This window comes from Aphelocoma coerulescens, chromosome 1, assembly GCF_041296385.1.
Source record: "Aphelocoma coerulescens isolate FSJ_1873_10779 chromosome 1, UR_Acoe_1.0, whole genome shotgun sequence".
Lineage (NCBI taxonomy): Eukaryota > Metazoa > Chordata > Aves > Passeriformes > Corvidae > Aphelocoma > Aphelocoma coerulescens.
In genome coordinates this window covers 35,838,878-35,863,891 of record NC_091013.1, presented here as the reverse complement: position 1 = coordinate 35,863,891, position 25,014 = coordinate 35,838,878, and the positions used below count along the sequence as shown (strand labels likewise).

Genomic DNA, 25,014 nt, shown 5'->3' with positions numbered 1-25,014 from the left:
GATCTCAAGGGAGCTGGTTGGCTCATTCTGCATTAGGCAGGGCTCTTCCACTTCCACCCCCAGGGTGGTTCTCCACACGGTGTGCTGTAGCCGACAGTGTCACTGCCCGAGATTTAGGAGCTTTCCCTCAGTTACTGCTAAAGCTCTTCCGTTTGCCTTGGCAGCTACAGCAGCTCTATTCCCAGCATCTGCTCCATCCAGAACAACGCTCCCTTACTCAACCCGTGTTACCCGGGGCAGGCAGGGAAGCCCTCCCCTGCAGCAGGCAGCATGAACTAAATGCCTTTGCCCACTTCCTTAAAGGAGACCGACCCCTGCCAATTACTCTTGATACGACGATATGAGCCGTGGTTTTGATAAGCCCTCCTTTGGAAGCAAAGATCAGAAAGCCTGAGGTGAAGAGGGAAGTGAGAACAAAGCTCCAGCAGTAAGTGAGCGAGCATGGAGTAAGTAAAAAATAAGGGGTCTGCTTGGGGGTGTTTTTGTGTTTTTCTTTTTTTTTTTTTTTTTGTCGTTGTTGTTGGTTTTGGGGTTTTTTTCCTTTTTTGGGTTTCTTTTTTTTCTTTTGTTTTGGTTGGGTTGTGTGTCCCCCCCAAAAAAAACAAACAAAAAAACAACCCCAAACAAAAACCACGACCACCACCACCACCAAAAAAAAAACCCTCCCCCCAAAAAAACCCCACCCTTGCCTATGCTTTCCTTTGGAGACAACCTTTTTTTTCCTTCTTTGAACAGAGCTGAGCCATCTTTGGCAAGGGCTGAATTTGCCATCAAGTGCCGCCGCGCCCTGGGACCCTGGGGCTCGCGGTGGGGGTGGCCGCCAAAGCCGGCGCTGTCCCAGGCGGATTCCACTGCGCTTCCCATGGAGGCAGCGCTGGGAAGTCGTGCTGGAACAGCGAACTCTCAGAGCTGTGCTCTCCTTGAGGGGGCGGCCGCCAGCCTCCGCTCTTACTCCCTGCAAGCCTCCCCTGGCAAGCTCTCAGCCCCCACCTGCCGGCGGAGCTGCTCCAGCAGGTCGTAAATAGTAAAAACAATGTGTGATTAGGGTTGCAGTGTGCGATAGGGGCAATCAGCAGAGCACAATAATTAACAAGCTGTGCTTTCCTTCGCTTTTAAGTGTTTAAAACCAAAATCCAGGTTTTTATTTATTTTAATATTGTTATTATTGTTATTATTACTTTATAGGGGTGAACACAAAGCATGATTTGCCCCCGGTTTGCCTCCCTGTGTTCCTCACTCTTCCTCTAGCAGACATGCCCCTAGTTGCTGCTCTTTTAATCTCATTCCTCTGCCCTCTTTCTGTCTGATTTTCCAGTTGTGTGCTGCTCTTGTCCTGGCTGGAAGGAAAGTTGTGTGCTCCTAGGTGAGTAGTTTGAAGGCAGAAGGCACAGTTAGATCATTTAGACCAGGGAGTGTTAATTGTAATGTGAAAATGCATGAGGTAATGTACAGCCTAGGGCCAGACCATCCCTTACTGCTGTTGCTCTGAAGGCAGGGTGCTGCTGTGCATAGTAAATTTAAAAAATTTGGATTACCTGCCACGAGAGTATTACTTACTGACAATGCACAAAGCTAAGTGGTAACATAATCACGGTACCAAATAGCAAGGATTGATATTTTCCAGGCCACTAAAATCTGTATCCCTTCAGTGAGCTCTGTTGAAGCTGGTTCCCTGAGAGTGCAGAATGGAAAGAAAAAATAAAAGAGGGGCTATTGATAATCTCCTGCTTTTGGCATCTTTTTTCCAAGGGCACCCCTTGTATTTTGGTTGATGAACAGCACCTGCCTCTGGCTCACCAGCTGCAAGCACTGAGAAACTGACTGTGCTCACACCAGCTGGGAGTTCTTAATTTCTTCTCTCTCTCTATCCCTACTTGTTGCCTCTCCTCTCCTGAACATCTGTATACCTAGAAGCTATGGAAGAAAGGGGTCAACAGGTGGCACAGTATGTGGCATGTGGTGTGCTGAATTTGCTTCTTCCAGAGCCATTACTGTTTACTGAGATGAAGCTGTTCTGTAGCATGCTTTTATACAAGGTGGAAAGCAAACATTTATTTTCAGCCAACAGCTAAGCAGAAAGAGACTTTTGCACATCACCACTAAATATTTCTAGATATAATAATTGTAATTCCTTTTTTAATATTTAAATAAGTGTTAAAGAATTTGGAGTTTTGCTCTGGTTTTGCAGCAGTGTGCAAATTATTTCTTTCAATATCTGAAGTTAGAAAACAAGAAGGCAAATTCTTTTGTTGTGTGTAATTACAGTTTTTTAGCTTAACTAACAAGAATTTATTCCAAATTTTTCTGTTGGAGTTGGATCGCTCTTAGCATTTTTAAGAAGGAGTGGTTCCTTTCACTCTGGTGGATTCCCAGTGAATGGTGGCATTGCCAGGCTTTTGGGGATGAGGGTGAAACATGGGATATGCCTGGTACAGTAAATATTCTGGTAATGAGGAGATATTGTTGAAGTGGAGGTTTGTATTTTTTTATTCTCAGTAAATTTAGCTCTTTTTTTTCTTCACTCCAACATATCAAGAGTGATTAATTTTAATCAAGGAATATATTCAACAAGTGAAATAGTTGGAGGATGGGGGAACTATGTTGCCATTGTTGCAGCCATTGCTGCCATTCTATTCAGGTTGGCAAGTTTCTGGCTTCCTGTACTGCTCTGTTATCTCTGTTGAGAAGCTGAACAACACCTGAGGTGGAGCAAATCTGATTTAGTGAGGGATTGTCCTCGAGTTGTGAACTTGTGATCTGAAGCTTTATCTAGGTAAAAACCTATATCACAGACAATATGAGGTATAAAATATTGATGTGGAGTATACCTCTGCAGCAGCTACAAAGGAGACAAACAATTTGCCCTTCAGAGAGGCGACCTGCTGCATACTAAATTGGCGAGAGCAATTTCATTGCATATAAGAAGCTAATAAAAATGTTTGAGTTAATAATTTGCACTATTTCAATGTCAGTTCTAAAAACACAAGGTCCATTCGAGAGTCATATTGGAGTAAAAAGTATTTGGTAGCAATATATGTATTTTTGCAAACTATGACTTTTATAAAGGGATCATGCCAATACTACTTAAAAAAATTTAAAACAAACCCAAACCTACAAAACAAAAACATGCAGTGGTGTGACCCCAGCCTGACTTTCTAAGGAGATAGGACTCTGCACTGTGTTTTGCAATGAAATTACACAGATTTTAGGGCCTTGAGCTATATTAATGGCTGTATTTTTGAAGTAGTAGATGAAGTCAGAGTTCATCCTCCTAGAACTCTAGGGAAATCGGTTGTTGAATGTAGTAAAGGGACAAAGGTTATTGTAGTTTGTTTGTTGTGTTGCTTCCCCTGTATTAAGTATCCCTGCAAGCAGTAAATCTGCTCAGCCAGTTTAGTTAATGAACACTTTTCTTCTTATCTCTTAGGGATTTTTTTTTTCCCCAAGGTCTGACATAGAAGTGATTTTATGGAATTTTGTATGTGTCATTTCAATATTTATGTTCACTACTTTAAGTGCACTCAGAAAGCTTCTCAAAGGGAGAAAGAGCTAAATGAATGCCAGTGTGTGCTTCTAGTACTCAGACGTGCAAAAAGCCAGAAAGAAAACAGCAGTATAGAACACACAGGGACTCAAAAAAAAAAAAAGCTTTTGCTGGCAGAGAATTTGCCTGTTGCAGCAGGGAGTAAAGAGCAGCTCTCTGTGCTCAGGGGCAGTGGAAACTGGTTAGCTGAAGAGGAGGAAATACTTCAGGGCTCAAACTGCAGAGATAAAAATCATCTCCCTTCTCCTTTGCTATTACTTATTTACTTTACTTATTTTGTTAGAAAAAGTGTTTGTTTAAAATGTAGTGTCTTAGTTGAAGACAGTAAGTAATCATGGCTGTTAACGCTGTATTAGGTCACTAACGTAGTGGTGAGAAACAGAATGCGAGGTCTTTGGTTCCAGATAGAATTTTGCTAGCAGGGATAAACGTAAAGGTGTGGGATTTGTTTGTTTGTTTTTTGGTTTGGTTTGTTGTTTTTTTTTTTTGTGGGGTGGGGGTGGCAGGGGCAGTGCAATTTGTCTCAGTCTGCATTTTTAAGTCATGCCAGCAGCAGCATGGGCCCATCTTCAGTAGTGAGCACTTGGTGAGAAAGATGTAAACAGTCAAAGAAAAGTTTAGTCATAATTTGGATGAAAGCCAGTGAAAGTTAATACTTACGTTATTGGCAGTTTTCAAAGATCTGCCCTTCTCAAAGAATGATGTAATTTTTGAGAAATATAATTTTTTCAAGAAATGTCTTTGTGCCAGAAGCATCACAAGCTGTTAAGCAGTCATACAAAATAGGTATTATAGTCAAATAGATATGAATAAAAGTAGCTCAATGTCAAAACATAAAAATAACTGCATATAGTCATAAGTGGAAGGAGATTAAAAAAACCAAACAACTGTCTCCCACCCTGGTTATGCCAGCCACTGGATTATATGAAACTGATAGTTTTAGCTGCTTTCTCTTTCCACCACACTGACTCCTACTGACTTCTCTAGAACACAATCTGAAATTCAGCAGTTGCTGTATTCAAGTAACACAAAGAACCAAAATGTCAGCAAATAAATAGGGCTTCTCCAAGAAACTGCTCAAGACCTTCTGAACTGTAAAATGTATTACACCATAGTTAAGATCTGAAAGAAGGGCATGGACAGTAAACACTACAAATAAACACTTATGTCTTCAGCACAGGTATGCCTGCCTTTCTAGAAAATGCAATGAAAATGGGGAGACAACACGACAGAAGAAAAGCTCTAGTCCTTTTATCTCCTCTGGAAGGCTGGAAAAGCTGTGTGGGGGAAACGAAATAATTTGTATCATACCCTGTTATTATTTACAGCATCTCTTCTGAAGCACTGAAATAGAGCAGTGGCAGACTTTGTACAAACTTTCACACAATTAACTGGATAGGGAATCTATAAAAGGCAGTAGCCCTGTTATGCTAGTATTTCAACAATAAGGACTTTGTACTCTGCCTGGAATTCATGTGAAACCTGCATAGCTGTTCCCATTTGATGGCTGTTCCAGTTTGCTGGCTGTTGCTGGCAGGGATCCCAGTGGGTCTATGCTGGAGAGAGGAGAAAGGGAGAGCAAGAACAACAGGAGCAAGTTACTGCCAGCTTTCACCCACACATGTTTTAGAGGATCAGGACTGCTCGGCACCTCCAGGAGCAAGAGGGATTTCGAACAAGAATAATTGACAAGAGGGTTTGTTTTCCACATTTTTAAAAGGGATTGGTCTTTTTTATTAGTCCTGATGATCATTCTATTGTGGCTTACTGGCTTACAGAGGGAATTACTATCTGATGTTTTCTTGGATTTCTGTAAGATATAGCTGATTTTTAGAGGCTGCTTGTTGCAGTGCTAGGTCTGGTTTAGCAAGCTGCAGCTTTCCCAGAGAGCACAGCTGGGCTGCTTAGGGCAAAGCGACTGATTTGCCTTCCCATAGTCTGTAGAAACTGATCGGGGATGGTTCGGACGGTATGGATGGAGGGACGGACGGAGATCTCTATAAGCAGGTCTTTGGAGCATGCTGTTTATTGCAAAGGGCGTGGGTACAAGGGCACTGCTTAGAGCTGCCAGCTGCAGCTCCAAGCAGGCCCAAGGTGTAAGAGGGAGAGAGTGAGTGAGAGAGCTAAGAGCAAGAGGCTAAGAGAGTTAAGAGCTAAGAGAGACGAATTAAGAGAGCGAGGTCCTTGTTACAATACAATAGATCATCTTCTGTACTGAATATTCTAATTCTCACTAGCCAATCTAATACAAGGTACAAATCCTATAGCATTTACATACAGCCTATAAGAGTTATTACATTACCATAGAGTGTTACATTTTAACTTCTAAAAACTACTCCTTGGACCCCTTCTGCTGAGCTAGTAGGGTCTGCTCTGACCCTTGGACCTGTCTGCAAGCAGAGGGTATTGTCTAATCAAGAGGGGATTACCTTCAGCCGGCTATACCATTGTTTTCTAGTTGTTCAGTAACTAAGACTTTATATCTCAAAGGTGGCCTTCATTTCGATGTCGCTTATAGTTTTCATATTCCCAAAATCTTTTGTTAGCCAATCATATTTATAAAGCTTTCCTGTTTCATCTTCCCCAACATCATCCTTTTGGACTTCCCTGAGCTCCTGCTCTGGCCAGCTGGGCTCTGTAACACAGTGACAGCAAAGGAGGCAGAGAAGGGACCCTCATGGTGGCTTCCGAAGATCTTTAATGTTACATCTTGTCCAGGTGGTTTCCTGAGGCTGAGGGACATCTTGACCACAGTGCAGGGGGGGTTTCCCAGGGGCCCTGGGGTGGTACACAGGCAGAGTTGGGGTAAGGAACCCACAGGGAGAGCCCAAGGGAGTGGCCAGGTCTAGGGGCAAGGGAAAGGGGGGGAACAATGTGGAATAAGAAAAGCAGTGGGTAAATAGACCACCACAGCTGCTGTTAGATTTATAAATTATGTTGGGTTTGTCATTTAACAGCTAAGGAAACTGGACAAGTCCTAGGGCCCAGTAGTGGGTTCATCACATCATAGTGCTGTCAGTGAGAGCTCTGCTTTCAGAAGGAATCAGACCCTTACAGAGGAATGTGAATATGCATATTTAAATTGTGGTGTGTTTTTTTCAATAAGTGTGGTCATTCATGTAGTCCTTCAGTAAGAGAAGTGCTCCTAAAATGGCTTGCAGTAAATCAGATAGTGCCACAACCAATGGTATTAAGATCTTTTTAATACCACCAGTATGCCTCCTTGGCTCAGAGCGTTCACAGTTTTGCTGAGGGGCTGTACGTAAGTTTCTGTCTAAATATTGATGTGTCTGCTGTGACCAGCTGGCTGTAGTGCAAGAACCTGTGGGGAGAAAGTGGAAGACAGCAGAACTGTTGTATGAGCTTGGAAAGCTTATCAACCCTCAGGAAGTCAAGGGGTTTCTTAGATGTTCAGGTCTGTCTCGTCCTTTTGCTCCACTACAGCTCACAAGGGCTGATCCTCAGCTACTTGGTGTAGACTGAAGATTTTCACTGTAATAGTTCTGGCTTGATCATGTACCACAAGCTCTTTAAATGTAATCCTGCCTAACAGTTGCTGGGAAGGCAGAGCTCTGCCTCTGTTGTGAAAGCACCGTGAAGATATTGCCATGATAGGTGATGACCAGAGCCATCAGTCATTCTTTGTTGTCACAGATTAATGGCTTCATGCACTTGCCACATCATTGCCCCAGCTCTGAAATGTGGGACCAGAGTTCACTGGGGCCTCTGGGGAACTGCATCCAGGCTGTGACAGTGAAACACCGCTACACTGACATCTCAGAAAGATTTGAGATCCTAGTAGTAAGTCCACCTGGAGTTACCAGCAGCTGGAAGCAGGCTAGACCTTGCAAAACTGCATGCAAAATCACCAGAACTGCTGGGCTCTGATTTCTTTTTTTTTTTTTCTTTTTCACCAGAATTTATATGACCAACTATGTAGCTGTTTCATAAAATCAAAAACTATGAAGTAGCAGGGAAAACAATGGTAAAGAGACATTCACTGAGGCTCTTTCCTAGATTTTAGGTGTTGTGCTTAAGAAAATGTAAGCAGATAATCTCACTTTTTCCCCACTACCACCACCCCAACTTAATGAGAATCTAAGAGCAGCTAATACAAATTTGGATCTATTGGTACTTCAAGACCTTTTACCCTACTTTTATAAGACATAGAGGGTTAGGAGTATATATAATACATAGTATAGTATGCTCACTGTGCATTTATCACATTGGGGTATCTATGAACTAGCAATCAGAAGATGTGTTCTAGCATATGTATTTTACATCTGTAAGCTTCCATTGCAAACACCTTGAGCAGCTAAAACATGTGCAGAGATATTCTTAGGGTCTTCTAGGAAGATAATAGAGTTTAAGCCTGTTGCTGCCCCTTGATTTTGCAGATGGTCCCATGGTTTAAGAAGCGTTTTCCAGACACTGTGTGTGGCAGTGGGTGCAGTAAATGCCACAGTCAAGCCATTGCCATAATGACCAGCGTGACTCCACACCAATCACCTTTGTGCTCCTGTCCCACTCATTCCAGGAGCCTTAACAGGAGCATCCTATACCCCCATCCAAGGGGTACCCTGAGACTCTTGTGAGTATCCAACCACTCATTCTACTGGGAATATCTGCAGAGATCAGTGCAAATGTCAATAAAGAAATGCAGACACAAAATTCCTGTGTGAATAAATAATAATAACAACAATAATAAATAAGAACAAAACCCCTAGAAAATAATACCAGTATCATAAAACTCAAGGACTTCTGTACATATTCAGGAGCTCCATCTGCTGGCACTCTTCGTTTGTTGTTTGCACCTAATACTGAGTCCCCATAAAACTTTGAGAATAGTATTTTAAAGTCTATTGTAAAACTTACAGTTGTTTTTAGCAATATTACCTCTTTTCTTTTGCTTTTAGGAGCTGCCTAAATGTTTGGCTAACCTTATGCTTGTTTCCAAGAACCTGCATATCAAATCCTTCCAAACCTAACTTTTTACTGATACTGGCTGATGATCTTGGTATTGGAGATGTGGGTTGCTATGGCAATGATACACTAAGGTATGAAATTAATTACCCCTTCTGGGTGAACCTCATTTTAAAAAAATGCTGATGATACTTAGCATTAAAATTCATTATTAATTTATTTGCTTATCTAGATATACTTCTTTTCAAACTATGTACAAAATGAATGTTCTACAATAATTCCTACTGGAGTCATAATTATACAGGCATGCTTGAGAAACTTTCTGGGACTTAGAACCTTCCAAATGTGTCTGTGCACTGTACTTGTCAGGCATGTGTATAATAATTAAATTTCCACAATTCCAGGGTGGAAATATGAAGGAATGACATTAGAATTTAATATCAGTTAACAATTCTACTAGACTTATGAAGTGACAGGTCAGTCTATGTGATGCACTTATCCCTAGTGCAGTTACCAATCTGTATATAGATTGATTGAGAGAATGATATGTCTTTGTTCTAGCCTATTATTGTCTTGGATGTTGTGTTGTGAACAGACTCTTTTTCCCTATGCTGTGTAGGATTTTGGTATGGGTTAAAGCTGAGATACCTTGTCTTTTTTTCCCTCCTTTTTTTTTTAGTTATTAATAAAAACTCATATACCTATGGAAAACTCATTTCTAAGGAGCCAAGATAGATATATCTCAAAAATATATATAAAACACAGAACTTTTCTAGCTGAGTTGTAGGTAAACAGAATTTTGTAAATTTGATGGTGATATTCTCAACAAAACTAGGAGGAGTGGTATGCCATGAATTTCTGTGCAATACACTTTCATCAGACATGGGATTTTTCTCCTTAGGACCCCTAACATTGATGGCCTGGCAAAGGAGGGAGTGAGACTTACTCAGCACATTGCTGCAGCAGCTGTCTGTACTCCAAGCAGAGCCGCTTTCCTGACTGGCAGATACCCTATCAGATCAGGTTGGGCCTCTTGCCAATGATTTGCTGCAGTTAGTCTAGTCAGTGTTGATAATAAAAATCCCCTTAAATAAACCGTTTTAAAGAACAGTTAATCTTGGGATTTGGAGTCTCAGTGAGATGGGCAAAAAATAGAGATGACTAATGATTGATTTCTATGGGAAAATCCCCATATAAAACACATTTAATGTGGCTAAATGACAACACAGAAATGGATGAAAATCTAAACAGTACAAAGCACCCAGAGGTAGAAAAATGAAGAGGAAAATTGTGTAAATGTTGTATGTTCAGTGGCACTGGGATTATATTAAATGTAATATCCTGGCAAACTTTTTCACAGTGAAATGTGTCAGACTGTAGAATAGTTCTCAGCAATTGTGTTTTAAAATAGATTTACTTCAGCCATGTAAATTTATGACAGAAGACTTCAGCCACTGCATATAGCAGTAATAATCAGTATAGTTTCAGATGTGATTCTGACTCGCTTAAGGAGAAATATAATCATTAACTGTTCATTTCAGAAGTGTGTACCCCTAACTCTGTAAGCCTTTTGTTCTAAGATAAAACTTACTTTCTTTTTTTTTTTTTAACATCATACTTAGATAGAACTTTGATTGTAAGAGGTTGCTTAATGTCCAGATGTAGGTGTCTTCCTGCCATTTTTAGACACCCCATCATAGCTGAGGCATCTGCACTGGACTAGCATATAATGACATGGAACTTGGAAAACACATCATTCTGGAGGTCAAGCAGAATATCCTAGGGCATAGGAAATGGTTTATAAAGTGGCACTAGTCTTAGGCAGCTGAGTCCCATTCATTAGAAAGCAGAGTCTGAGAAGAGTGAAAATCTGAAAACTGTTTTTTTTTTTTATTTTAAATATTATTATTCCTCTCTAGGCATGGCATCTAGCACTCAACGGCAGGTTCTCTTCTGGAACGGGGGTTCTGGGGGGCTCCCACCAAATGAAACTACTTTTGCCAGAATACTCTACCAGCAGGGTTATTCTACAGCACTTGTAGGTATGAGACAAAGAAACTCGTTGCCTTTTTCATTGTTTGTTATTCTAATTAGGTTACTTCTGTAAATATATATTTTTTGTCAAAATGTCCAAGATTGGTTAAACTAGATTTTCTTGTATGCACAGCTTTTAAAATCAGCAGGGTTTTTAGAACACAATCCACAACTCCCAGCATCAGTACAGCATATCTGGTAGATCCAAAATGAGGTATATGGAATACGTAAATACACATTGCAAATGGAAGTAAATTCATAGGAAAGAATCTCGTTTGCCCAGTACAGGTTGCTTTAGGATGAACCAACAGAGATATTCACTGATGTATTAGAGCAGAAAAATGTCATGTCCCAGTTAGCACCAAGACACCACGGTGGTCTTAATTATATAAATTTCAGCACAGTGTTCTTAATTATATTGACTTCAGCAAGGTTTTTAACACTGTCTCTCACAACATCCTCATAGGCAAACTCTGGAAGTGTGGACAGGGAAGTGGGTTGAGAGCTGGCTGAAGAGCAGATCCCAGAGGGATCAGTGGCACAAGGTCTAGTTGTCACTAGTGGTGTCCCCAAGAGTCAATACTGAGCCCAGTATTGTTTAACTTATTCATCAATAATGAAGATTATTAGGGGACTGGAGCATCTCTCTTATGAGGACAGGCTGAGGGAGATGGCCCTATTCAGCCTTGAGAAGAGATGGCTGAGAGGGGCCTTCATCAATGTCTGTCAGAATCTGAAGGGATGGTGCCAAGAAGATGAAGCCAGGCTCTTCTTGGTGGTGCCAAGCAATAGGACAAGAGGCAAGGGGCAGAAACTGATGCACAGAAAATTCCGCTTGAATATGAGGAAGAACTTTACTGTGTGTGTGACTACACACTGGAACAGATGGTCCAGAGAGCGTGTGGAGTCTCCCTCACTGGAGATATTCAAGAACTGTCTGGACACAATCCTGTGCCACGTGCTCTGGGATGACCCTCCCTGAGCAGGGAGGCTGGCCAAGATGACCCACTGTGGTCCCTTCCAACCTTACCCAGTCTGGTGGCTGTAGTTTCTGTTATTTAAGCATTCTGCTGATTATCACGGTTATGATGTCCCTTAATTTCTGCAAAAGTGTATTCTGTCAAAAAGCTGAAAGAGTCCCATTGACTTCAGTGGATCTTATGGCAAAATACATGTCCAAAAAATAAGAAAATCCTGGTAACTTATCGCTAATTTTGCCTGAACAGTGATTAAAGGCTGTGTTGTTGAAGCACCTCTTATTTTAAAACTCTTTATACTCTTTTGTAATGTGCTTAATTGTAATTACTGTGCTTTTCACACCTGTGCTCAGCTCCACACACTGAGGTGTGCATTTAGTTCCTAAAATGAAACAAGTCTCAGTGACGTACTGACTTCACACACTGCTCACTGCAGTCTGATGCAGCTTATAGTGTAAATGACATTCAAATACGCAAGTGAAGTACAGGACAGGTCAGCACTTGTCAGAAGTTATTTGTCTAGGTAATAGCCCTAAGCCCATGGCTATAGACTGTCCTTCACTGTCATGATAAGTACACTGCCCTGTAATATGACTCCAGTAAGGTTCATTATCAGTGTATAACATATTCTAATATGTCCAGTTCTACTGCATAATTGTAATAGCCTATTTCTGCTACTCATTGTAGAATGAATATGGTCACACAGAGATAATATGTGCACCTTCTTCCTGAAATTTGTTCCCGGATTGTGAAGGTCAGATAGAACTTGTGTGTAAAATAGTTCATATTTTTGCACTTAGCTCTTTCATTTGGCACAAGGCTTTCTCAGCTTCTCCCTATCAGGTTACACATTAATGCATGGCTACTTCATCATGTGAAAAATAATAAGCAACAACGTTTGCAACCATCTTTGTTCTTACTCTGGGAGGTGTCTGAGCTGGACCATTGCCCTGCATGGAATTTAAACAGATAGGTGAGGAAAAGCAGCTGTTCTAGACAAAGTGCCAATGCACTATTGCTCCCTGGGTCCATCCCTATTCCACACCAGCTCTGCCCTTGGCTTCACCTTAACTGAGAAATACAGGCAGACACACCCTAGAGTTGTAATATTGGATTTAAGATCTTTGTTTTTTATTTCCAGGGAAGTGGCATATGGGTGTGAACTGCAAAACCCACCGTGATCACTGCCACCATCCTTTAAATCATGGGTTTGATTATTTTTATGGTATGCCTTTTACCCTTGTGAATGAATGTCAAGGCACAGACAACCCTGAATTGGCCAAGTCTTTGCAAGATACATATTGGTTTTACACTCAGATGATCATCCTTGCAGTATTTACTCTTGTGATTGGAAAACTTGCCAATTTATTCCCAGTAAAATGGAAAATAATCATCTGTCTGGCTATCTGTGGTCTCCTTCATTTCATCTCCTGGTTCTCCAGCTATGGTTTCACCAAGTACTGGAACTGTATCCTGATGAGAAACCATGATATCACTGAACAACCAATGAACCTACAAAAAACTACTTCTAATATGCTGAAGGAGGCAATTACATTCATTGAAAGGTAATCATCAGAGGTGAGGAGCAGATTGGGGGGGAGGGAGTGATACTGTGCCTTCTGCCAGTAGCAACAGAAAAATGATCCTAGGGTGGTGAATGGACTATCATAGAAAGTGTCATATTAAGTTAATATTTTACAAAAGGGAGAGTGATAGTGAGTTTTGTTTAGTTTTGTGGTTTTGTTTCTTTTGTTTTCCCCAAAGGTGCCTTTCATTTACTATCAGTAACCTCAACTGGAATTGAAAAAAACCACTAAGTCTTTAAAAGTATTCATATGTTAAGTCGGCATATCCATATTTCTGTCAGGGTTCAAGGGTTGTGTGTTTGATTTTTAAAGGAAATTTGAGGTATACAGATTTCTTCTCTAAAACTTTGAGCATAGGTAATGTCAGATTCCTAGGATATCCTACCTGGCTTGATGTTGAAGGGATACAGTTTCACTGTGGGTGAAACCTACTGATATCACCCACTGCAAGTGATATCTGCGTCCTCCACGAGGGCACCTCGGATGCTCAGTGACATATATCCATGTTTAAGCTTAGGCAAGTGAGTCCTATTCTCCTTGCTTCCAAGAATGTGTCAATCTTTTGTCTATGACCTCTTCTAGTTCTTTATTTAATGTTCTACACCTGTCTAATTTGGAACTGGAAAAAGAAAGGGCCCATTACTGTTTTGGTCTTAATACAGAACAGACAGAGGGATATGTTTTAATCCCCTCTATCTCCTACAACCTCAACACTGAAAAGATGTCAAAAAACAAAAATCTTTTTGGTTAGATCACAACAATAATCATATTAATTGAGATAGAAACTGCAATACCACTGTTATATTTTGGGTTGTGTGACAGTTTGAAGAGAAATGACTATTGTTTTCTTTTATTTCAGAAACAAGCATAGACCATTTCTTCTCTTTGTTTCCCTTTTACATGTTCACACCCCTCTCATTACCACAGAGAAGTTTCAGGGAAGAAGCAGGCATGGCCTGTATGGTGATAACGTAGAGGAGATGGACTGGATGGTGGGTAAGTGTTGGTCTTGAAGGAAATTCTTCATTCAGTTGAATGAGGAAAAGATATTAAAGGGGTGATCACCAAACTCCCTTTTGGCGTCTGTAAAAATCAGTGAACTCACCTTGGTTACACAGTTGGTTTCAGGGTTTGCCATACCATAACCATACAATACCTCTTTTTTATTTTCTTAAGATGAAAGCTTAAACTGTCCTTATAAGGGTTTGTTCTTTATCTTTTTTTAAATGAGATGCTTCTATGCTGAAGTGTTACATGCAGTCAAATAACCAGATGTATCCCTGATCATGTTGTTAATCAAAATGTATGACATTTCTCCAGCTCTGGTCTTAGAAGATGTAAAGAGTGTTGCTGCTGAGTATTACTTTATATGGTGGTTGTTTTGTGTACTTAGTCATTTTCATCAAAGAAATAACAGATCAGAACCCTCTCCTAGCCAGAAGTCCAAGTTAGAAAGCTATGGAGTTTCACTTAATAAATTGTGTGAAGTCAGTGACGACTTACTTAGGTATAATCTAGGCTCTTGAGTACCAATCAGGTTAAATTTCTGATTGGCTTAATTAGGTTTAAAAACCTAAACTTAGTTTTTCCTTTTCTATGAGAGGGCAAGAGATAGCTACTGTTTGTATTTAGTCGAAAGTGAAGACCCTATTAACAAATTAATTGCCTCCTGTCAAGGTCATGATTCCATCCCTGAACCTTTTTTCCCCCCAATAACCACGTCTACAAAACTGTAATTTGAGAGGAGCCTGGCTGCTTTCAATAGGCAGGCTGAAAACTCCTGCAAGATCCAGTTGAACCAGAGGACTCAGCTGTGCTCCTCTTTCCTCTTTTGGCACTAGTCATCTTCAGACACAGGCTGTGTAAGCAGAGCTGGATAGCAGAAGTCAAGATGTAAGGAACATGTAGTTGAAACTGGATAGCAGCTAGTGAGGACAGAATTCTCCAGAGTTGGATAGCTCTTGATTTGGGATCTAATTCAGAATCAATATGCCTAGACTCAATCTAAGCACTTTCTGGGAGAAGGTTTTGTAGATAAGGTCAATAACTAGTTTCAACAAGGAGAGACAGGAAGTCTGTAAAGGAAAAGAGATTGAGCTGATCACTGGCTTGTGGTTTTTTCTTGTGCAGTTCAGCTTTTGCTGCTGCTTCTGTAGGTATGGAAGATGTTCTTGGCAAATATCTTTGATGCAGAAGATGATGAAGAGAATTAATTGAAGATAAATCACATTCTATATAAACATTTGATGCAATCAGTACTGAAAAGATTCCTTATGAAGTTAGGTTTGAATTACAGTCTGTGAAGCTCTTACCACTGACATCAGGAAATTATTTTGTTTGATAGGATGCAGCCTGGTCTCAGTTCTTGTTCAGTTACTGGTGAGACACAGAAGATTTCTGTGGTTAGTAATCAGAGCAGAACTATTATTTAAGCTTTTCAAGATGATTGAGGCTACATAGTGAAGACAATTCTTGAGGCAGAATCTACGGAATAAAGCTGACAGAGTATTTTGAGTAGCTTGACTAAAAGTATCACTCATATATTTTCCAATTGGTTTTATAAAAAGTTTTGTAAACGTTCATCAGCTTTCTCTTGGGCTATTATTATTTCATGGAATCATAGAATATGCTGAGTTGGAAGGGACCAATCAGGATCATTAAAGTCCAACTCCTACCCTGCAGGACACCCCAGGAATGACAGCATGTGCCTGAGTATTGTCCAAACAGTTCTTAAACTCTGTCAGGCTGGTGCTGTGACCACTTCCCTGGGGAGCTGTTCCAGTGCAGAACCACCCTCTGGGTGAAAAACTTTTTCCTGATATGTTACTCAAACCTCCCTGAACACAGCTTCTTGTCGTTTCCTTGGGTCCTGCCACCAGTCCTGAGAGTGAAGAGAACTTGCCCCTACGTTACCCCCTCATAAGGATGTTCAAAAGTGCTAACAGGTCTCCCCTCAGTCTCCCCTTCTCCAGGCTGAACAGACCAAGTGACCTCAGCTGCTCCTCATACAGCCTCCCCTCAGAGCCCTTCATCATCCTCATGGCCTTCCTTTGGATGCTCTCTTTTTCATATTGTGGTGCCCAAAATTGCCCCCAGGACTTGAAGTGAGGCCGCCCCAGTGCAGAGCAGAGCAGGAAAATCCCCCCCCTTGCCTTGTTGGATATGCTGATGCCCCCCAGGATATGGTTGGCCCTTCTGGCTGCCAGGGCACTGCTGACTCATGTTCAACTTGCCATCGACCAGGACCCCCAGGTGCCTTTCTGCAGTGCTGCTTTCCTGCATCTCCTTCCCCAGTGTACACAAGTAACAAGGGCTGCCGTCTCCCAGGGGCAGAATCCAGCAGTTTCACTTTTTAAACCTCGCATGGCTGGTGATTGCCCATCTCTCTAATTTGTCAAGCTCTCTTTGCATTGAATATGGTAGATCATAACAGAACTTATTCAGGCACATGGAAGGTCTCAGTCTTCAGTGTATTTGGAGTCAAGACCTAAAAAGTCTGACTGCATCTCCTGGTGTAATTATGATGTTTTGCTTTGTTTATAGGCAGGCTTCTGGATGTTATTGACAAAGAGGACTTGAAGAATACCACATTCATTTATTTTGGATCTGATCATGGAGGATTCTTAGAGGCTCACAGAGGAAATTCTCAGTTGGGTGGATGGAATGGGATATATAAAGGTAACATTTTATAAGTGTGTACGTGCATAAGACTTCCTCTTAAAAAAAAAAAAAAAATTATAGAGAAAAATATAGCCAAACAGACTATATTTAATAAACTATATGATAGGATTATAATCTTGGACTGTAGGGCTGAAAAGAAATCAGGGCATCTGCTATTCATAGGGCTGGGGCTGAGTAGGGAGGCAGGATCAGTTCCCTCGACCTGCTGCCAATGCTCTTACTAATGCACACCAGGGTTCCCCTTGGCCTTCTTGGCCCCAAGGGCACTGCTGGCTCATGGAGAGCTCGTTGTCCACCAGAATACCCAGGTCCTTCTCTGCAGAGTTGCTTTCCAGCAGGTCTGCACCCAGCCTGTAATGGGACATGGGGTTATTCTTCCCAAGGTACAGGACCCTGCATTTGCCTTTACTGAATTTCAAAATGTTCCTCTCTACAGACTATCTATGTCAACACTGGCAGGTCTCTTGATGTTTATTTTCTTAATATAGTGTTCCAGTTTCTCACCTACTATATAGAAGTTTCTTCTAGACTCTCTATGGCTGGCTTGCAACACAAGCTCTAGGGAAATGAAGATCTGTGGTATCTCTTGTATATGCTCCCTCCAGATTACTAAGCCTTTAAAAGCCACTCTGGCATTTACTGTATAATGAAGTCTGAAAGCTGCATCCATCATGTTTCCCTGTAGAAGAAGAGTCATGTGCACCTTGATCTTCTCAGCACCACAGTGCACATTGTCTAGCACTAAGTTACTTGATGAGCCACACAAGCAATGTTTGATACAGCTGGGATCCACCCCTACACAGTCCTAAATGCAAAATTAGCCTTTAGTTCTTGTTATGAAATTTCCATGCCAGTAACAAATGCAAAAAGGCCCAAGAGGCTCACTTGAGTAGCTTAGAATCTGATCTAAGGAATTCACTTCCACTAGCTGAACAGAAGTATATTAGTAACAGGAGAGTCCAGAGGGGAAAGAGAAATGTGATCAGGGAGGGAATTCAGTATCAGAGGACGAAATGATGATGATGAAATGATGCCTGCTTAGAAAGAAGGCAAGAGGGGATACAATATCAATTTAGATATCAATAATAGAAAAACATAACTATTTAAATCCACATACAGCAGAACAGGGGATATCCCAGTGAAACTAACTAGCAAGATTAAAAAATACAGTTTAATTAATAAATATCTGTAAAACTCACTCTTGCTATTGGAAACTGCATATTAAAAAAAACAAGCAGATAAATAAGCAGCACATACAAATAATGAGAAGAGCCACTACTGAATGACAATCTACTGTTTTCCAGGATTTAGAGTGTTTTCATTAAAGTTACATGAATATTCTAAAAGTTTTAAAACCGTTTATTATACATGTGCAATAAACATGTGATATCTTTTATTCTTTTAGCTTTTTTGACACTTCTACCCCTTCTCTAACAGGTGGAAAAGGAATGGGAGGCTGGGAAGGAGGAATCCGTGTTCCAGGTATAGTTAGATGGCCAGGAGTGTTGCCTGCAGGCACAGTTATTGATGAACCTACAAGCCTTATGGACATCTATCCTACACTAGTGCAACTGGCTGGAGGGGCTGTGCCTCAGGACAGGTACAGAGGTGGCTTCATAAACCATATTGCATCTCTTTCTTTATTTAGACAGAAGCTGTGTCATGCATCCTAACAGCCACAGGTTAAATTTTTTTTGTTCCCAAACCAGGCTTTCTTTCTGCACAGGTTTCCCCATCTCATCTGCTTATGTAGAAAAGGCAAAGAAAAAAGCATAGGTGTTATCAAGGGTCATTTAGCTAACTCAGCCCTTCTGTCACTGAAGGCAACTTGGTTAATTTGGGTCACGAGGATGACTGTGGAAAAAAAAGAGACTTCTCAAAAGGACACATGAAAGTGTGGGCAGCTAAGCCATTTCAGCAAAAAGCATAAAAGTAGAGTGTAACTAAACCAACTACTAGACAGTTCAGTAAGTGGCTTCTTTTTTTAATATTTTTACAAAGCCTGCAGCTCGCAGAGCTGTCAGCAATTTCCATTTCAGGTAGCAGAATTAAAACCTGTGAACTGTGCCTTCACTATTGTTATCACTTCCAGGAAAATTACAGTAATGGTGACTGATCTCCCCAGGGAGGATGTGTGAACTAGCTGTAAATGCAAAAACTTCTAGTAACTGCTAATTATTGGTGTCCACCCAATTAAAAATCTCTGGGCTCATTAGCTAAACAGTACCTTGGTTTAGTGATGACACTTGAAATCCAAATGCTGCACACATACAGAGTGAGTACTGCTCATGCTCCAGCTGCAGACTTAAAATTCTTAAACTGGTGACTCTGGTCCTCTCTGTCAGGGTGGTGGATGGGCACAGCTTGCTGCCCCTGCTGCAGGGGACAGTGCAGCACTCTAGGCACGAGTTCCTGTTCCACTACTGCGGTGTGTTTCTGCATGCAGTGCGCTGGCACCAGAAGGACAGTGAGTATAAACATCCCCCTCCTGCAGGTCAGAAATGATGTCATGTCCTCTAGCTTCCCATAGAGTGTCATGTAAAAATGTACATACACACATATACACACACACCCCTCCCCCTATATATGTATATGTATATGTATATGTATACACACACATATATTTATATATGGAATAAGTTCATTGTTTCAAACTCTCAGTTCTTCTGCAAGGCCTCCATTGTTAGCTGTCCTGCCTTGCCTGAGATGAAGGGGTTTGCTTCCTGGGATGTAGAGCTTCAAGAATCTCTCAGTATTCTTAGAGATCTGTATTGCTCTGTGATGCACACTGTTTGTTGTGAACACTGAAAGTTTCTGGGGAGAGAAAGCTGTGTCTGACTGCCCCAACTCCTAAAAAATACTCCTGTTGAGGAGTCATGCCACACTTCCTTACTGAAAGGCTAAATACATACTTGAGTCAAGTGGGGCATTTGAAGAATTGCTTTTCAGGTTGTCCTGCTGTTCTCCTCACCTAACTTACATTGCTTGTTCTTTTAAGCTATGTAAGTTCTACTTAAGTAGCTGTGCATACAGTATGCAGATGCAGGGTAAATTTTGTGGCATTTCATGTTTCTATGAAGCCATGTGCACATCTAGATTTCTTATGCATGCCTTTCTACAATTTTTCCCATTGAACCTCAACTGTTCATGGTAAGGGGCCTAAAAACAATGCCATGTTCTGCATATAAAAGACCAGCTAACCAAATATGTAGCTCAGCTCTTAGCCAGGCCAAAAATTTTGATTCTTTGCTCCAACTGCAGTTTCTTCTCACTGGGCTGATAAGACTTTTTAGAGTCCATTTTAGCTCGTTTACAAGTATGTCACACTCACATTACATATTTATTATCTGTTTATACCTGTCTGTTGATCAGCCTAGATATGAAGCCATTGTGTCTTGATGTCACCCAGGCAGGACCCATCCTTTAAGGCCTTCACTGACGCCAAAAGAATCCTTTCCTTTACCTCTGCACCATAAGTCTTATTAGTGACAGTCCATTTCTTTCTGCTCATTAAACTGATTGATTGTTATGAGATGGGTTTGAGAGATGTTTGCATTGAAGCAGCAGGTTTTCTTTCCCTGGAATATATTAAATTAACACACTGCCCTAACATGCACCCTTCAGATTCTGTCAGAGCTACTTCAGTAGCAAATTGTATATCCCTCTTTGCCTCTTGGATATGAGTGAAGTCCCCACTGCTTTATCAGCACTGATTTCTACTACCTTTTTTTTTTCTTTTATCCTTCTGTGACCCAGCTGTCTGCTCAGCTCACCAGCACAGGTTAATTAAAATCAGCCTCACTCTATCCTTCAAAGTGAACTAACAAGGACCTGGCTGTCTCCCACTCTGCAACTCCAGTAATTATCTGCAGCTGTGAAAAGTGAATGCTAAAATTTAGCAGAATCAGAACAATTCTCCCCAGACATTCTACACTCACTACCCCAAATTGCCATACAATATATAAGGTCTAAAGAATTCAGCTCAATTATTTATGGAAAAGAATGACTATGTACTTCAGTTTTTCTGAACACTGATCACAAATTCCTATGTACATCTAGATAAGTCCATCTGTCCATCTCATATTTTATTTTAGTAATATCACAACAGCACTCCAACTAGAGTCACATACTCAGAGAGTGCTTGTTTAACTCCTTGTAACAAGTATCTATGTATGCTACCTGACCAACAGATGTAAGAAGCAAATCCCATGCTCTGGGCACCCTGATATCACAGAGGATGCTTGCAGTTCTGTCACAAGACAAACATCTTTTTAGTAACAAGACAGGGATAAGCTTAAGGATGCAGAGCACATCCAGCCAGCAGCAAAGCAAATACTCAAACAGACCTAAGGAGTATCCATCTGTCCTTAGTAAGCTGTCAGAAAGTTGAAAGATTTCAGCTTTATTTCCAGATCCATGATATTCTGAGCTGGAAGGGACCCATAAGGATCATCAAGTTCAACTCTTAAGGAAATGACCCATCCAGGGATTGAACCCACAAGCTTGGCATTATCACCACCCTGCTCTAACCCTTTTTCTTTCAGAAATCCACATTCTTTATCCTTTCTTTCACAATTTCAGAAATGGAGATATCTAACATTTATCTTCATTTTCTTACACCAAAACATTTCAGAACCATTGAGACAGCATCCCTCCATAAAAGTGCAGAAGCAGGATGTGGAAACTATGGGGTGAAAATAAAGAGACACAGAGCTAGCCAGCAACTGGATATTTTAAGCTAAGATATTACCTAAACCTTAATATCTTTTATGTGCTCCCCTTCACCTTCTAAGAAGTTTTAAAATTTTATTTATTCACAAAATACTGTTCTAGCAGTAGTGACAAGACAGAGAGTGAACCATAAAGCTGCAGGCTCCAGACATAAAGAACAGCTCTGGACACAAGAGAAGAAAGGGAGAAAAGTTCAGCTGACTCCATTGAACCAAAAAGAATATTCCATGTAGGAACAATGGAGTTGTCAGCTCTTTAATGCTTTGAGCACGGAAGTGACTCCAAGTGCTGAATGTCCTCTTTCTTCTTGTCTCCTTTGTCAGACATAGTATCTAATTGCTGTCTTCTTGCTGGGCACATCTTCGCCTCTGAGTTCAGTGTAGTGCTTTCTAAATGTGGGGTAAGGAATAGGAGAGAAAAGAGGAGGGAGGGAGAAGTAAAATGTCCTGATGAACTGCATTCAGATGTAGTCCTAGTAATTTACCACTTTTTCACTACAAGTTACAAACCTGTGCTTATCCCATGATGAAGTACAAGCTCTAAAGCTGCGAACTATTTGCCTTCTTCATGTAAACTTAAAAACGAGACTCCAGATTATACTGTTTTAAAGGCCTGCAATTACCACCCTATTTGGAAGCGTACTGGAACATGAGCAGAGAAATAAGCTGTGGTCCGTTTCTGCATAAATAATAAAAAAAAAGAACCATCTACCTATACTTACACCCAGAAACTGGGGACTACATTCTCCATTTCCCCCCCCCCCCCCCCCCAAGAGGCATGAAAAGTTTTAAAGGGGAACAAGAAAGTGGCAGACTCCGTCTGTACCGAAAATATTGGGCTAACCATCCATATACTGCACATGGTACCCAGAGCCAAGGTGCACCCATGAGCCACAAAAAGCCATCTGAATCCCTGCCAGCTTCCACAACACCTTTTCCCTGTATGCGACAGGGATGGTCCTGTCTTCGCCTTTGTTGTTCCAAGCTGTTGCGTTGCTTGGTTTCCTGCGCTGGTTTAGCAAGCCGCAAACCTTCCCGGAGAGCGCAGCGGGGCTGCTTCGGGGAGAGCGGCTGCTCCGCTGCCCGCAGCCCCTCCGCACGGCCCCGCGCTCCTGCTCCGGCCAGCTGGGCTCCGCAACACGAGATCATAAAGGAGGCCACAAGGGTCCCTGCACGGCGACCTCGGAGGAATGTTTATTCACATGATGACAGGCCGGCTCCCAGAGGCAGAGGTCAGGGAGCCGGGGCTTTTCTCAGGGCGCAGGGGCGAGACATGGGCGGACACGGGTACTGGAACCAATAGGGAGGACCCGAGGGTGTGGCCAGGGCTAGGGGCAGGGAAGTGAGGACCATCTGGGAAAGGCAGAGAGTTTAATAAGAAAAGGAATGGGGAAGTAGAGCACGACACCAAGCTTCCCCTCGGAACAACAAAGCAGATCACTTCAACATGAACCAACCTTTCAAGGACCATTCCCCAGCTCCTAATGACATCAGGCTGCTCAAGTGTGCTTCTTCTCTGACAGGTGGCACTGTATGGAAAGCTCACTATGCTACGCCAGTATTTCAACCAGAAGGCTCCGGGGCCTGTTTCAGAAGAGGAATTTGTCCATGTTTTGGGGATGGTGTATCCAATCATGACCCTCCACTGCTGTTCAATCTCTCGCAAGATCCGTCTGAGGCAAATCCTCTATCAGCTGACACTGAGCCCTTGTTTGATGCTGTAACGAGGAGAATAAGAAGAGCTGTGGAAGAGCATCGCAAGACTCTGACTCCAGTCCCACAACAGCTGTCTCCTTACAATAATATATGGAAGCCATGGCTGCAGCCATGCTGTGGGATGTTCCCATTCTGTTGGTGCCATGAAGAAAATAACAAAGAAGATAGCATAGTTTAACACCACAATCAAAATATGGTTAGCTTTAAAGAAATCGATAATTTTTCACATTCACATGACTACAGTCATAGAGAAATTAAAGGTGAAATTACACTGGAATAACTAAAAGGGACATCAGTGATTGGTTTTGTTCAACCTTTTCTCTTACTCATGGTAATTTAGTAAGCCTGTGGTTTAAAAAAAAAAATCGGGTCATCTGTATAATCTACCCCTCAAGTGAATAATTCAGGATTAAATACCAAATAAATGAAAGAATATTTCTTTCCTTACTGATTTTCAATTCAAACAAATGATGACTGATAAGAAAGCAAATTTTTAATAGCAGATCTTTGTATGTGAAATATGCTTGTTAAGACAACAGGACTGAGCCCAAGAGCGTATCCCTATTCAAGCCTTATCTTTTTTAATGAAAAAAACTTTTTGCACAAAAATGAAAGGATGATGACAATGCAAAAATAATGAAAAATAAAATTGCACATTTAATTTGGAAATATACCAAAATTCATTGGCCTCTCAGAAATAAACACCTACTAATTTACAGAAATTTTTTGCTTCATTATCTGTACATTCATCTATTATGTAAGAATTCTCAGGGAAAACTGAACTGATAAGTATGTTTTAAAAATTAGATAGCCAAAGTTATCATCTCAGGATCAGTAGCAAAGTACCTAGCTATTCTGAAATGTGAAACCACAACACTTCCTACAGACATGTTTTCCATGCAGTTAAGTCGTCTCACTTGTGAGAGCATTGAAAATCATCACCCCGCTGCCTTGTGAGGATTGCGAAATGTGACCTGTCTGAGAGACCAATTCATAAACCTGCAGGTCCCACCTGAATGACAGTGCCTCTGATTTCATAGGAGTGCCATTATGCCTGCTGAAAAACGTGCTTTGTTTTGTGAAAAAGCACATTGTTTTCAGTTGGAGGTGTTAAAAAAAAATTCACCTCACAAACTAATCGCTTCTGTGTTCAGGTTATCTTCTCCAAGATAACCTGTCAGCACTCTCTACAGTCATTAGGGAAAGACAGGGAATTAAAATATCTAATCCTCTCTTGCTGCCCTTAGATTAAATAAATTAATCTCTCAAAATACAATCCTAACCATGCTCTTGCAGGGTTTTTGTGTCAAATCAGATTTTCAAATGGAGGCTTCTGTAATTTTTCCTCACCAAAAAAGTGTATTGTGGGCATGAGACTCAGATTCAAACTACTCAGTCTTCCTGAACACGGTATATTCAATTCCTGCTATACAGCTAAAGGTCACCCAGGTTTTAAAAAGTAACAAGGGATGGTAAGAGCTGCAGAGCAGGGACTTCAGGTGACTTGTTTACTTAAAGCTTGCTGTCTCGTGGAGCCGCACCACTGCAGCTCTATTCAGTACCAAGGCTGCCTGTGTGTCATTTTTTTGCCTTTTAGAAGCAGGAAGAGACAAGAAGGCCCATAGCAGGTCACTCTCTCTTCTCCTGAGGTGCCACAAGCAGATCCCCTTCACCAGCTTCAGGACAGAGGAGAGTGTATGCCTGGACTATGCACCCATTGCAGTGTTTCAGAGAACCTCCTGACTGACACCTCCAGTGTGCTAGGTCAGGGCTGTGGTGAGTCGCTGCTGTTTAAACAGCATGGGTGGTGACCATGATGCAGG

At 41.3% G+C, this 25,014-nt stretch overlaps 1 protein-coding gene across 7 annotated transcripts; it reads left to right on the top strand.

Moving 5' to 3' along the window:
- The first annotated feature begins 212 nt into the window (after positions 1-212).
- LOC138106530 (arylsulfatase D-like) lies at positions 213-23,913 on the top strand. Of its 7 annotated transcripts, XM_069007277.1 has the most exons (12): positions 213-446; positions 1,316-1,363; positions 7,942-8,135; positions 8,461-8,601; positions 9,369-9,490; positions 10,387-10,509; positions 12,620-13,043; positions 13,924-14,060; positions 16,608-16,742; positions 18,183-18,345; positions 19,091-19,212; positions 22,999-23,913. In XM_069007277.1, exons 3-12 carry the CDS (start codon positions 7,942-7,944, stop codon positions 23,367-23,369), a joined length of 1,932 nt encoding a protein of 643 aa, XP_068863378.1. In that variant the 5' UTR covers positions 213-446; positions 1,316-1,363; the 3' UTR covers positions 23,370-23,913. The 7 variants fall into 7 exon arrangements, with proteins under 7 accessions (XP_068863378.1, XP_068863388.1, XP_068863398.1 ...); XM_069007287.1 differs by lacking the exon at positions 1,316-1,363; XM_069007297.1 differs by lacking the exons at positions 213-446; positions 1,316-1,363 and adding an exon at positions 1,888-1,945.
- Positions 23,914-25,014: the final 1,101 nt, after the last annotated feature.